Source organism: Bos indicus x Bos taurus, chromosome 16 (genome assembly GCF_003369695.1).
Source record: "Bos indicus x Bos taurus breed Angus x Brahman F1 hybrid chromosome 16, Bos_hybrid_MaternalHap_v2.0, whole genome shotgun sequence".
NCBI lineage: Eukaryota > Metazoa > Chordata > Mammalia > Artiodactyla > Bovidae > Bos > Bos indicus x Bos taurus.
In genome coordinates this window covers 23,437,789-23,450,601 of record NC_040091.1, presented here as the reverse complement: position 1 = coordinate 23,450,601, position 12,813 = coordinate 23,437,789, and the positions used below count along the sequence as shown (strand labels likewise).

The window sequence follows — 12,813 nt, the reverse complement described above, 5'->3', positions numbered from 1 at the left end:
AGGAGAGCTCTTCCAGGCTGTCATCAGAGTCACAGTATGCTGGGCTCATAAGAGGAGGCTGACATTCATATCTTCTTGGCCTTTTAACACAGCTTTCTTGGCCTTTCAGGTATTTTGCTCTGATTTGGGTTTGAGGAGGGGCAGAAGCCCTTCTTTGCCTTCACCTCAAACCTTGTAAAAATTCAACTGTATCTTTCACAGCAGTTTACTGGCCTATTAACGTGAAGTGTGGGTGCTGCTGTACCCTGTAGGTGATGTTCAGATCTAAGGGAAAGGGCTTTGTATACACCTTCTCAGAGACACCAGTCATTGAGGGATTTTATATACAATGTGCCTATATTAACAGAACCCTACAGATTAAACTCTCAGCTTTTTAATTTCTAGCATTACCATTTCATTCCTCTTTTACTTCAGACATTATTATTAGGACATCAAATATCTTATGAAGTTATTCCTAGTACCAGTATTAAAACACAGGCTAACTTAAGCTCTCCCCATGAAATACTTCAGAAAAAGAAATCTGAATATACTTAAATTAGTATATATTAGATGATTTCTAAATAAAAAACACAAAATGCTTAGTATTACTTCTAAACTTGACAACTTGTCATCAATTATTAAATGCAAAATAATAGGCTCTGCCACTTTGCCTAAATTTTACCTTCATATATGAATGATAACTTTTCTTTTTATGAACTGGTACTAATTTTATAGTGCTATAGTCTTTCCCAAGGGCTTGTATGGATACAACTGTGGGCTCAAGTTGCTGTTAAGTAAATACAATTATTTGAGATATCAAATCAAATAATTTCAGAGAGAAGATACTAAACATTAAATAGATTAAATTTGAAAAAATGTCCAATCTCACTAGGCAGAAATCATGAAAATCAAAACAAGATACCTTCCACGAGATTGGCAAAAATTAAGAAATCTGATAATATAAAGTGCTGACAACAATGTGGAGCAAAAGTAAATCTCATACAAAGTTAGCAGAAGTAGATATTGGTGTAGCCACTTAAGAGCAATTTGACATTATTTAATAAATTTGAGGATATGCATGCCCTTTAACCTTGCATTTCTACTTGGAGAGATATATACCCTTCTTTACTTCTTTAGAAAAATAAGTACACAACAATAAACATTGCTGCATTGTCTGTAACAGCAAAAACAAAAAGCTAACTAGGAAAAAAAAAAAAGGAAACACTAAAACAACAGGAACAATCTAAATATAAACAGAAAGATGGACTAACTGGTAGATATCTACTAAGAGAATGGGTAAACCAGCTTATTTGTACAATGGCATTAGTAATAGTGAAAATAAGTGAGCTAGACTATACACACTAACATGGATAAAACTGTAAGACAAGCTAAATGGAAACAAGTAAGCTGCAGAAGAATATAAAGCTTAAAATAAATAATATATAGTATTTTATGTAAAGATACACATGTGAAAAATTTTTAAACAAATGAATGGGAATAAGAAAGACCAAATTCAGAATAGAAGTTATTTCTAGGTAGAAGGACAGGAATAGAGCCAAGAAATGACACACAGGGCTTCAACTGTATCTCTAGTTTTATCTTATAAAAAAAGATCAGAAAAAAAAAAAAAAGATCAGAAATGAAACATTTCAGCCCAATAAATAAATATCATGAGAAAGCAACTTTTTTTAAAATGGTAAAGATGTTTTGAAGTCTCCATCCAAAAATTAAAAATAGACTAGTGTACTATATCAACAAACTTCCCAACTTAGAAAAGCCAGGAGTATGACTCTTAAAATAACTGTGAAAATATTACATAGTTCTTGAGAATACAGAAATAGATGTACACTTTTCAGCCAAAAAAGACTGAGAAATTAGAACAGAGGTCTTCAGAATCAGAGGCAGAAATACAAGCATCAAAAGCAAAATCCAAATAGTACTATTCAAGCAAAACTAAAGCGATGTTTTATGAATAACTCTTGGTTCTGGGTGCTTAACTTTAAGAAGGGCAGGAGGATTTAACACCTGTTGTGGAGATAGGAAAGGTTTCCCTGAAGAAATTACTCTTAAGGCTGAAATGTGAGAAGTGAGCAAGAATTAAGTGAAGTGAAAATCGCTCCGTTGTATCTGACTCTTTGCAATCCCATGGACTGTAGTCCATGGAATTCTCCAGAACAGAATACTGGAGTGGGTAGCCTTTCCCTTCTCCAGGGGATCTTCCCAACCCAGGGATCAAACCCAGGTCTCCAACATTGCAGGCAGATTCTTTACCAACTGAGCTATCAGGGAAGCCCAGAGGGAGTGGTAAAAGCTTAAGAACAGGGTGGGTGAAAAGCTGCAAAGGCCTGATGGCTGAAACAGTATGAATAGCACCAGATGAAAGAAAGGCAGCAGAATCAGAGGAGGAGGGGATGAGAAGAGTGGGGAGAAGCTAGGGAGAGTTGGGGGACCATGAGATGAAAAAAGAAGGTAGGATCTGAACACCATGTTAATGAACTTGATTTCCAAACTACAAAAAATGGAATGCCATCTAAAAGTTTAAACAGAAAGACAATATAATCAGACAGGTTCTGCATCCTTGATGACTTTTTAAAGGGTTTATATATGTGTGAGTGAGTAACTGAGTGTGTGTGTGGGGGGGTAGGGGGTGTTGGGGGGGATGCAAAGTGCAGAAAACCTAGGTGGAAAGCTACTGGGGTAGTCCAAGGAAGAGATAACAGCAGCGGTGTCAAGAGGATCGGGATGAGAAAGACATTTAAGAAATAAAATCAGATGTCCATCAGCCAATGAATAGATAAGAAAGCTATGGTACATATACACAATGGAGTATTACTCAGCCATTAAAAAGAATACATTTGAATCAGTTCTAATGAGGTGGATGAAACTGGAGCCTATTATACAGAGTGAAGTAAGCCAGAAGGACAAACACCAATACAGTATACTAATGCATATATATGGAATTTAGAAAGATGGTAACAATAACCCTGTGTACGAGACAGCAAAAGAGACACTGATGTATAGAACAGTCTTATGGACTCTGTGGGAGAGGGAGAGGGTGGGAAGATTTGGGAGAATGGCATTGAAACATGTAAAATATCATGTATGAAACGAGATGCCAGTCCAGGTTCAATGCACGATACTGGATGCTTGGGGCTAGTGCACTGGGACGACCCAGAGGGATGGTATGGGGAGGGAGGAGGGAGGAGGGAGGAGGGCTCAGGATGGGGAACACATGTATACCTGTGGCGGATTCATTTTGATATTTGGCAAAACTAATACAACTATGTAAAGTTCAAAAATAAAATAAAAAAAAAAAAAAAAGAAATAAAATCAGAACAATTCAAGGACTGAGATGGTGAGGAGGAGGGAGAGGGAGGAGCCAAGGATAGTTCTGAGGCTTCTGGCCTGCACAATTTGGGGACAGTGTCACTCACTGAGACAGGACACTGGAAGAGCAACAGGAGGGCAACATACTGAGCAGGCGGGGGGAGGTCATGAGTTCAGCTTTGGATATAAGTTTGGGTTATCTTTGAGGGATTACAAGCAAATGTAGGAGGGGTTCTGAGTTGAAGAAATAAATCTGTGTTTGCTTATAGGTGACCATTTAAACCAGAGTCACCCTTGAGACAGCCTTGGAAGAGAACACTGAGAGTCCTAGGACCATGCCTTGTGAAACTCCAACACTGAGCGGCAAACAAAAAGGAATATGACTCCATTTAAAGGAAAGAGAAAAGGGGGAGCCAAAAACACAGAGGAAAACATAAGGGAAATATAATCTTCATTCAATACATATTTGCTATATTAAGAATTAATTAATTAACACATGTATTGGACTCAATGACATGCAGCTTTAATCATAAGGCAGTTTCCACTTCTAGCTTTACTTTTTTTTCCCCCTTATTTCTATTAAGTTTAAAAAATCCTAAATTATAATCACAGATTGACCAGTGAAAGGAACAAAGGAAATACTGGGAGGTATGTCAGAGACATTCAGATTAATCAGAGTACCCAATCTTACAAAAGCAGTTCTTTACGAAGCTTATGTACTGCTCTCAGACAGATTCTAGGCTATTGATCTAATCACACTAAAAAGTCAGAAGACTAGAAATTTCAATCTGAAGGATAATAGCAAATGGTTCTTAATATACTCTTTGGATATGCTTACTCTGGAAAGTAGTCTTCATATCTGGATGTAACATTTGTACGTTAAACCTGCCTATAATATGTTATTGAACTCTTTGTCCAATAACTGAAGGCTAAAGCAGGGTTTAGAAAAGTCAGAGTTTTGGTCAGTGAACTGCCTGAAATACAGTTTGGTCTTTCCAAAAAGGAGCCGCCCCAGTGGTTCAGCAGTTAAGAATCCGCCTGCAAGGCAGGAGATGTGGGAGACGCGGGTCTGATCCCTGGATCACAAAGATCCCCTGGAGAAGGAAATGGCAACCCACTCCAATATTCTTGCCTAGGAAATTCCAGGGACAGAGAAGCCATCCAGGGGGTCGCCAAAGAGTTAGATACAACTTAGCGATTAAACAAGAGCAACTCTCCAAAAAATCTGGTTATCTTTAACATTTCAACTGTTGATATTTTAGTTAGACATTAACATTATTAGTATCACCTTTTAAAAGAAACTTGTTTAGAAACTAACACAATATTGTAAAGTAATTATCCTTCAATTAAAAATAAATTTAAAAAGAAACTTGTTTGAACACCTGCTCCCTCAAATTCATCATATTTCAGTGTGAAAGATACACTTCCCAATTCTCCACACTGTGGGCTACACAGACATCTCCCAATAGCCAAGATTTTATGATAGTCCCTGTTTCCAGCATTCCTTTAAAATCAAATCAAGGTCAGAGATATGTTACCAACCAAAAATTTCATGGAGAATGAAGCAGTGAGGGACTCGGCATTAGGTGTGATCCTATGTATTCACACAGCAGTATCACTCCTTGTAGGTGTTTGAACTTATATATATAAATTCGGTAATGATTCAAAGACAACTTTTGCAGTCTACAACCAGCTTACTAAACACTAATTCTTCTCTTATGACTTAGGTTTTCATTTATCCACGAAAGAACTGGTCAAGACTTTTCCTTCAAATCATCTACACACATGGAAAGAACTGTACACAAGAAGTACTCAGCATGTAAGTGGTTTTTGCAGCTACGAAGTGACATATGTGAGAGAGCAAGCAAATGTGAGAGTAATTGGTTTTCAGCCTATGTTCAACAGGGAGATTTGTTAAGGAGTATTGCCAAGGAGCTTCTGCTTTCTTCTTGATCCAAAATATTTGTCAATAATTATAGGATTGCCTTTAAAAGTTTGGTTTTTTGATTTGTTAAAAGAAATGTAATTCTGAATTGCTTCCATGATTCTGTCTTCCTCTCTACTTTTACTGACCAAATTCATCAACATGATACAGATTATTTTGAAGATATTCTGGAAAACTTAACTACCTTACCAGAGAGGTCTCTGGGCTTCATCTGAAAACTCACTGAAGTATAAATGGCTTAGGTTACCATTTGACAACGTTTTTACACAATAGATAACACACTAGCAGTAAATGAATTATTCATTCAATAAGTCTGACTCCTAGATGTTAATTCTCGAAACTTTTTATACTTGCCCTGCTTGTGCAGAATCACTGTCATAAGGATTCCTATTCTATGTAACTGGGATGCAGCACTTCTCATTATTAATGAGTTTTAGTAGTCTTGTTTCTGTTTTCATTGCAGGTTTTACTACTCAGCAGATGACTTCTGAACCACTGTGCTATTTTTGTGATTTTGAAATATAATAAAACACAGTAAAACAATAAAAGATGCAAATTAATAAGTAATATACAGAAGATAAACTGCACCCTGATGATTGTGAGCTGAGACAAACTAACAAAAACTTTGTCAATCTGTTATAAATTAATATGTCCAAGTTTCAAAACTTGGTGGAATTTCAGAGAAAACAACTAATCTTGCATTTCAAGTAAGTGAACTATGAATAAAACTGCTTCATCATTCTGCTTTTTCTCCATCAGTTACAGGCTGCTTAAAAGATCCCCAGGGAATCACTAGTATAGTTCATAGACCCTACTCTAAAAAACCACTAATACGTGAGGTGGGAGTCATACTTCAAAGAGGAACAAGTAAATATAACATCTATGCTAAACAGTCTTAAACTATGAAAACGTATTAAACTGGATTCCATTAATTTAAAATATGTAATACAAATAATACAAGATATTACGTGAGCAATGTTGAAACTAAAGATGCTAACAATTCCAAAGACCAAACTGTTTTTAAGAACTCTATATTTCAGAAGTTTGGAACAGGTCGGGTATCAAATTTAGATTACTTTCATCTATCACTAATGTTGACAAAGGAAAGTAATATTCTCTATTAATATGCTATACAAAAAAGAATAAACAAGAAGGACCAGCTTAAATTCAGATCAAGTTCAGAACAAGACTTAACCAAATACTTTTGGGTTGAGATGAGATTAAAATGAATCCTTACTGCAAATATGTGCTGTCATAATCTGCCTTTTAAGAAGCACACCTAAGGCACAGAAAGCCATTTTGCTATTTTTTTACTATTACTTGACTGTCAGTGCTAAGGGGGAAAAAATGATTACTTTTAATTCCGTGTTTTATATTTTTATTTCTTAGATATGACTGACTGGCATATGAGGTGCTCCTAGCATTCACTATGAGTAAGGCCAAATGCTGAATATTCTACAATGCATGAAAACAAAGCAAGCCTTGATCTGTTCTTTCCTAAATCTTTTAACAAAAAGCGAAGCTATGAACATAAATAAAAATTATTCTGAAAACAACAAAATACACATGGTGTACTGGCTACATTTAGTAAATTTCAATCTTTGCTTTTATTTTCACAGATTTAAGAAAACAAAATTGCCATCATTTTTTATATGCCCATTTGGAAAAGCAACCCTTTATCAGCAAGATTAGCAGAATTTAGCACAATCTATAACAGAAATTACATCACCAAGTATATTTTTAATCTGAATAACAGTTCAGCTTCACATCTGCATGTCTGCTGCATGTTTCAACAAGGGTGACTTTGGTTCCACAACTTTCTCTGGGCCCCTCTGGGAAAGACAGAGTGGGGGTCATACTGCCCTGCATCCAACAAGCACAACAGGCCTGGACTAGTTCTACATGTCACTCAAAATCACATAATTTACCAGAGTATCACACAGATTAACCTCGGAAAAGAGAAAAGGCTAGCTGGGCCATGAACAGGGCCTCTGGGCTGTTATGAAGTCTCTGTGTTTTAAAGGGATTCCCAGGAGAGGGGTGGGCAAAAATTTGCCCCACTGTGGCTCTAACACAGGAAGAAACAGCATCTTTGGATAATTTGTCTGCCCAAGGAAGATGCCTTTTTATAACTCATACCACTAAGTCATGATTAGCTGAGAGACAGGTACTGGAAGTTTCTCCCAAAAAACATCCAACGAGGTATATATCATCTCACTCTCACAGAGAAAAAAAAAATTCAGCAAACCTTTCATGTTCATACAGATGAGAAATACCAATACTATGAAAAGCTATACTGGTTGGCAAATTTAAAAGGAATCTCAGTAAGTAAAAAGACAGATCCAAATCTCTTAAGTAGAAATATATAAAATAAACTGAGTTATCTGGTACTGAGACAAGTGGAAAGTCTTGATTATCACTGACTCAAATTTTTCATTTAATGTTAGAATCACAACAGGTATAGTTATACACACCACACTAAAACTTTCTTATAGAATTCTGTTTTAGAAATACAGTTATTTACACCACACTTACATATGTGACCACGATCCCATTATATTCTCATAAAAATAATAATGTACTTTATACATAATCACACATATATATCTTATATACTACACAGTGAGCTATATATAAACAACATATATGGCACAAATGCTAAAATATTTGCTTCATTTTCAAAGTACTAAAATGTGTATCTGAGAAAGTTTTCCCAAATAATTAATGAAGCAACATGAATCAGCTTTACTAAATTTACCAGGTCAATTCCCATTCTACTTGCTTTATTTGGTCCCTATGCTGTTTTATGGAGAAGGAGATGGCACCCCACTCCAGTACTCTTGCCTGGAAAATCCCATGGATGGAGAAGCCTGGTAGGCTGTAGTCCATGGGGTCGCTAAGAGTTGGACACGACTGAGTGACTTCACTTTCACTTTTCACTTTCTTGCATTGGAGAAGGAAATGGCTACTCACTCCAGTGTTCTTGCCTGGAGAATCCCAGGGACGGGGGAGCCTGGTGGGCTGCCGTCTATGGGGTCGCACAGAGTCGGACACGACTGAAGCGACTTAGCAGCAGCAGCAGCAGCATGCTGTTTTATATGTTCACCCTTTGAAGAAATGTTCATATCTTCTACTGTAAGTTAGCTTATAGTAACTTCTACTCTAAGTTAGCTTACAGTAACTTCTACAGTAATCTTCTACTGTAGTTTTTGTGGAGGAAGGAAGAGAAGCAACTGAAGCAATAGCAAACCCACCTACTGACAACAGTATCTCATAAGTTGATTAGAATGAAGCAGAATCCTAAGTACTTCAAAATATCTGATACAAAAAGTTTTATCCTACTGTATTAAAAGACATAAGTTCCTTTGACACAGTAAATGCATTTGAGGAGTAGATATTTTTCAAACATTTGATAAATACTTAAATACTAACAAATGTATATATTACGTTGATATCAAGTCTTTTCTTCATATACTGATGAAATGTACAATTGTACCTAATGGGAAATTTAGAATAACTATTCTACAAGTATCATATATTGATTATAAACCCATATTATAATTACTTACTATTAAAATAATTAAATACCTTTTGTAGACTGGTAGGATTTAGCTGAGTTTTGTCTATTATTTTCACAGCAACCTGAAAAAGAGAATTATTAAATTTTAATTAGAGAATACATACCTTAAAGAATAAAATTTATAAAGAAAACATCTTTTGTTTCATCCTAATTAGATATAGCTATACTGGGGGTTAACATAATTGGATGGTAAAGTTTTGATAACTAGACAGCCTTAGAATATATTCTATTGACCCAAGTCTGTAACCTATTTGATTCTAAGTCAGTGAAATTACACCTTTGTTAAGTTCTTCCAAGGTTCCCCTTTTAAAGTAAAAATCATTTGTACTTTAATATTTGACTCATGATCTTGATAAGTCATAATTATCAGAAGAGAGAGGCTTATAAACTTTTAGTAAGTTAAGTAATATGTGGGGAGAGAGACTGGACACCCAAACTTACAGCAAACTAATGAAACAGGTTTAAACATCCTCTAAATCTTTGTCTAATATAACCTGTGTCCTAATAGCTCCTGGAGTCAAAATAGAGAAGACTAAATTTAACCATAAGTGACAATAATATTATGTATAAAACAAAATGGAAACTTAGCAAAAATGTTTTATGACACATTTTTCATAATGTCCTAATTGGATCCAATAATGTAATGTAGAGTGTTAGATGTTTAACTATTTTGAGTCTTTAATATACAAATTACTAAATATATTATTATTATTAAACATACATTTTACTATGTAAATATACCTACTTTGAAACACACAGGATTTTAGAAACCTGATTCTCTTATTATCTGAGAAAAACATCTATAACACTTGCTCAATATAATCTCTAAATAGATTAAAAATTAGTGGCTAATTTCCTATGCATTTATACCTAATTTACTTCAAGTAGTAGTTTTTAGAATTTATTTTTTATTCAGGTAACAATGGCTTTTAACACTATGTAAGTTTCATGTGTACAACCTCAGATTTCTATTCCTATATACAGTACAGCTTAAGTAGTAATTAATAAGAAGTTATCCTAGCCCTGTTCCTGGGGTTGGGTAGCAAGGGTAATCTGAAATGTTTATGGAAACCATATAATGAAAAGACAGAAGGCTAAGAAAACCTCATGTGCAGCACATCTGATTTATAAGAGATGCTAATACGTAAGGACAATTTTTCTGTGCTAGGTATAACTCTACCTATGTACATTTCATTCACACATACCCCAATGTTTACTATATTACAACTGTTAATTTATTTCCAGAATCAACTATAGGAAAGCTTTTTAGTAAGACTCTGGAGAGGCCCAAGTAAGTATTAAAAGGCATCGTGAAAACTTACCTCTCTACCGGTTAGTACATGCCTTGCCAATTTCACTTTGGCAAAATTTCCCTTCCCTATTGTCTTTTGTAAACGGTAATTTCCAATGTGAGGCTGTTCGTCTGTTGCTGACGTAATGGAGTTTCTACACCGAGGGATGTTCTGTCTGCTACTTGATTTGGTTGGCTGGATATGGGGTTCAGTATATCCATCCACAGATGTATGCTAAGAAAAAGGTTAGAAGATTTCATCATTAATTAAACTATATAATTAAAGGACAGTTCAAATAACACTACAAACAATTTTCATTAATAATTCATAACCTAGAGGGGTAGGATGGGGTAGGAGGTGGGAGGCAGGCTCCAAACAGAGGGGACATATATAAACCTATGGCTGATACATGTTGATGTATGGCAGAAACCAGCACAGTATTGTAATTATTCTTCAATTAAAAATAAAGAGGAAAAAATTAATTCATCTCTAATGAAAACAGGTTGCACTACACCATTTCTGGGCATTCTGTTTGCAATTTCTACTTGACTTTAGTTCCCTTTGCCAGGGGGAATATAATCATTTAAAATGAAACGTTCTGCATAGCTTTAGACATATGCTTTTGCTTTTAAAAAGATATAAATGGTGAGATGGCCAGGAGCCCCACAGATGATTACTCTCCTAAGGGTGTTACCCGTGTAGGCTGAGATGCCAATCCAGATCCAGATTGCTTCCTTACAATGACAGAATGTCTTCAGTACCAAGACAACTTCACGAGTACAGCTCTGTTTCTCTAAACCAGTCCAGCTACTTGTCCTGGTCACTCTTTCATTTGCTGGGCACATAACTTTGGCCACCTAACCAAGCCGTTTCCCACGACAGGTACGCCTTTAATCAACTCCCTCTCAGCCCCTCACCCAGTTTCCCATGCCCAAGAAGGAGCCATCGACAGCCCTGCTGGATCCATGCCTTTACATCCACTGCCTTCTTCCTCCTTGCCGTTCTCAAGGCAGAGACGTCACTTTGTCTCAGCGTCTCACGCTGGCTCACAATCACAGTAATTGACAGTGTTACCCTGGGGCTCAGCACCTCAAGTCCCAGGTAAGGCTGCCTAAGGAACCCTGTTACCCCAGCTCTGAGTGTCCCTGCTCTTGGCTAGTTTTGTCTGCTTTCCGAAGTAAATGAAATTTGTAGCATTTTCTGTAAAAATGTAGAATTATCCATGACAAACATAACATCATTATCTGACATCTTAAAAATAGCTGAAGATGAGTACAACAAATTAACAAAAGAAGTGGGCAGCTTTATTTGCAAAGTAATTCAGACATATATGTTGTCCAAACTATACCACCAAAAGCATGTCTAAAAAATTATGATCAGAAATTTCTTAAAGGCAACTTTGAAGATGACTCCATTTACTAATTTCATCCAAAGCAGGACTCAAGATCATTTTTCTATTTGTTTTTACTTTTGATATTTTTTAAAAACTTGGCTCAGGAGTAAAGGATTTTCTGTGTCTCACACACACTTGCAGCCATTTTGAGTTAAGAGTCACGCTGGGGTATTTTCACAGCAAACTGTACTTCCATGTGATTCAATCCACTGCACTGTCATACACTCACTTCTTTGTGTCTGCCACCTTACCATGAGCAACTTGAGGACAGGCATGTTTTCTTCCCACTTTTATACACTTACCACACTGCAGAGTGCCAGAATATAGGAAAAGTTCAATGAACCAGTAGTTCTCAAAGTGCTGTCCTTGGGCTAGCAACATCAGCATCATCTGGGAACACGCTAGAAATGCAAATTCTCTGACCCTGTTCCAGACCTACTGAACAGAAAACTCTGGGGGTGGAACCCAGTAAGGAGTATTTTAGCCAGTCCTCCAGGTGATTCTGATGCAGGCAAATTTGAAAACTACTGCAATAAATAATTTAAGTAGGCAGTAATCACAAAGTCACTGGTTCTTAGCGACTTTTCTATTATCTGAGCATAAACAAGAGATTTTAATTAAAATCATTTTCTCAGAGTCAACAGATCACTATAGTAATTCCTACTATTCCTAAATAGTACTTCTGAACCTGAACTTGTCCAGCAGGGACTATGGACTTCTTTATCATTCAAAATTGAGTTTTATCTCCTCCTCAACAAAGTGCTCTGTCTTTCACAAAGCAGAACTGATTACCCCTCTTTTTTGTTGCTATCTTTATATCCAGGAAAAATTTCTACTATTGGACTATCACACCATCTTCTTAAGTATTGGTCTATGGTCAATGTTCATTGTTAGACCTAAATCTCCCTAAACTCCAGAAATTAATATGGATTGCTAGTTAGTGTGTGCTCAGTCGTGTCCAACTCTTTGTGACCCTATGGACTGCACCATGCCAGAATTCTCTGTCCATCACCAACGCCTGGAGCTTACTCAAACTCATGTCCATCGAGTCAGTGATGCCATCCAACAGTCCCATCCTCTGTCATCCCCTCCTCCTACCGCCTTCAATCTTTTCCAGCATCAGGGTCTTTTCAAATCAAATCAGTTCTTCACATCAGGTGGCCAAAGGATTAGAGTTTCAGCTTTAGCATCAGTCCTTCCAATGAATATTCAGGACTGATTTCCTTTAGGATTGACTGGTTGGATCTCTTTGCAGGCCAAAGGACTCTCAAGAGTCTTCTTCAACACCACAGTTCAA

General features: G+C 36.4%; 1 protein-coding gene across 10 annotated transcripts in view; it reads right to left on the bottom strand.

The window, feature by feature from the left end:
* MARK1 (microtubule affinity regulating kinase 1) overlaps positions 1-12,813 on the bottom strand; it is a 139,573-nt gene that overhangs the window by 49,499 nt on the left and 77,261 nt on the right. For all 10 annotated transcript variants that reach the window (XR_003514877.1, XM_027564473.1, XM_027564481.1 and 7 more), the window contains exons 2-3: positions 10,154-10,357; positions 8,840-8,893 (exon numbers count right to left, since the gene is read on the bottom strand). Coding sequence is in view for 9 of the 10 variants with exons in the window: in XM_027564473.1 (XP_027420274.1) it covers positions 8,840-8,893; positions 10,154-10,357 (258 nt within the window). In the remaining variant the exon portion in view is untranslated. The remainder of the gene's footprint in view (positions 1-8,839; positions 8,894-10,153; positions 10,358-12,813) is intronic.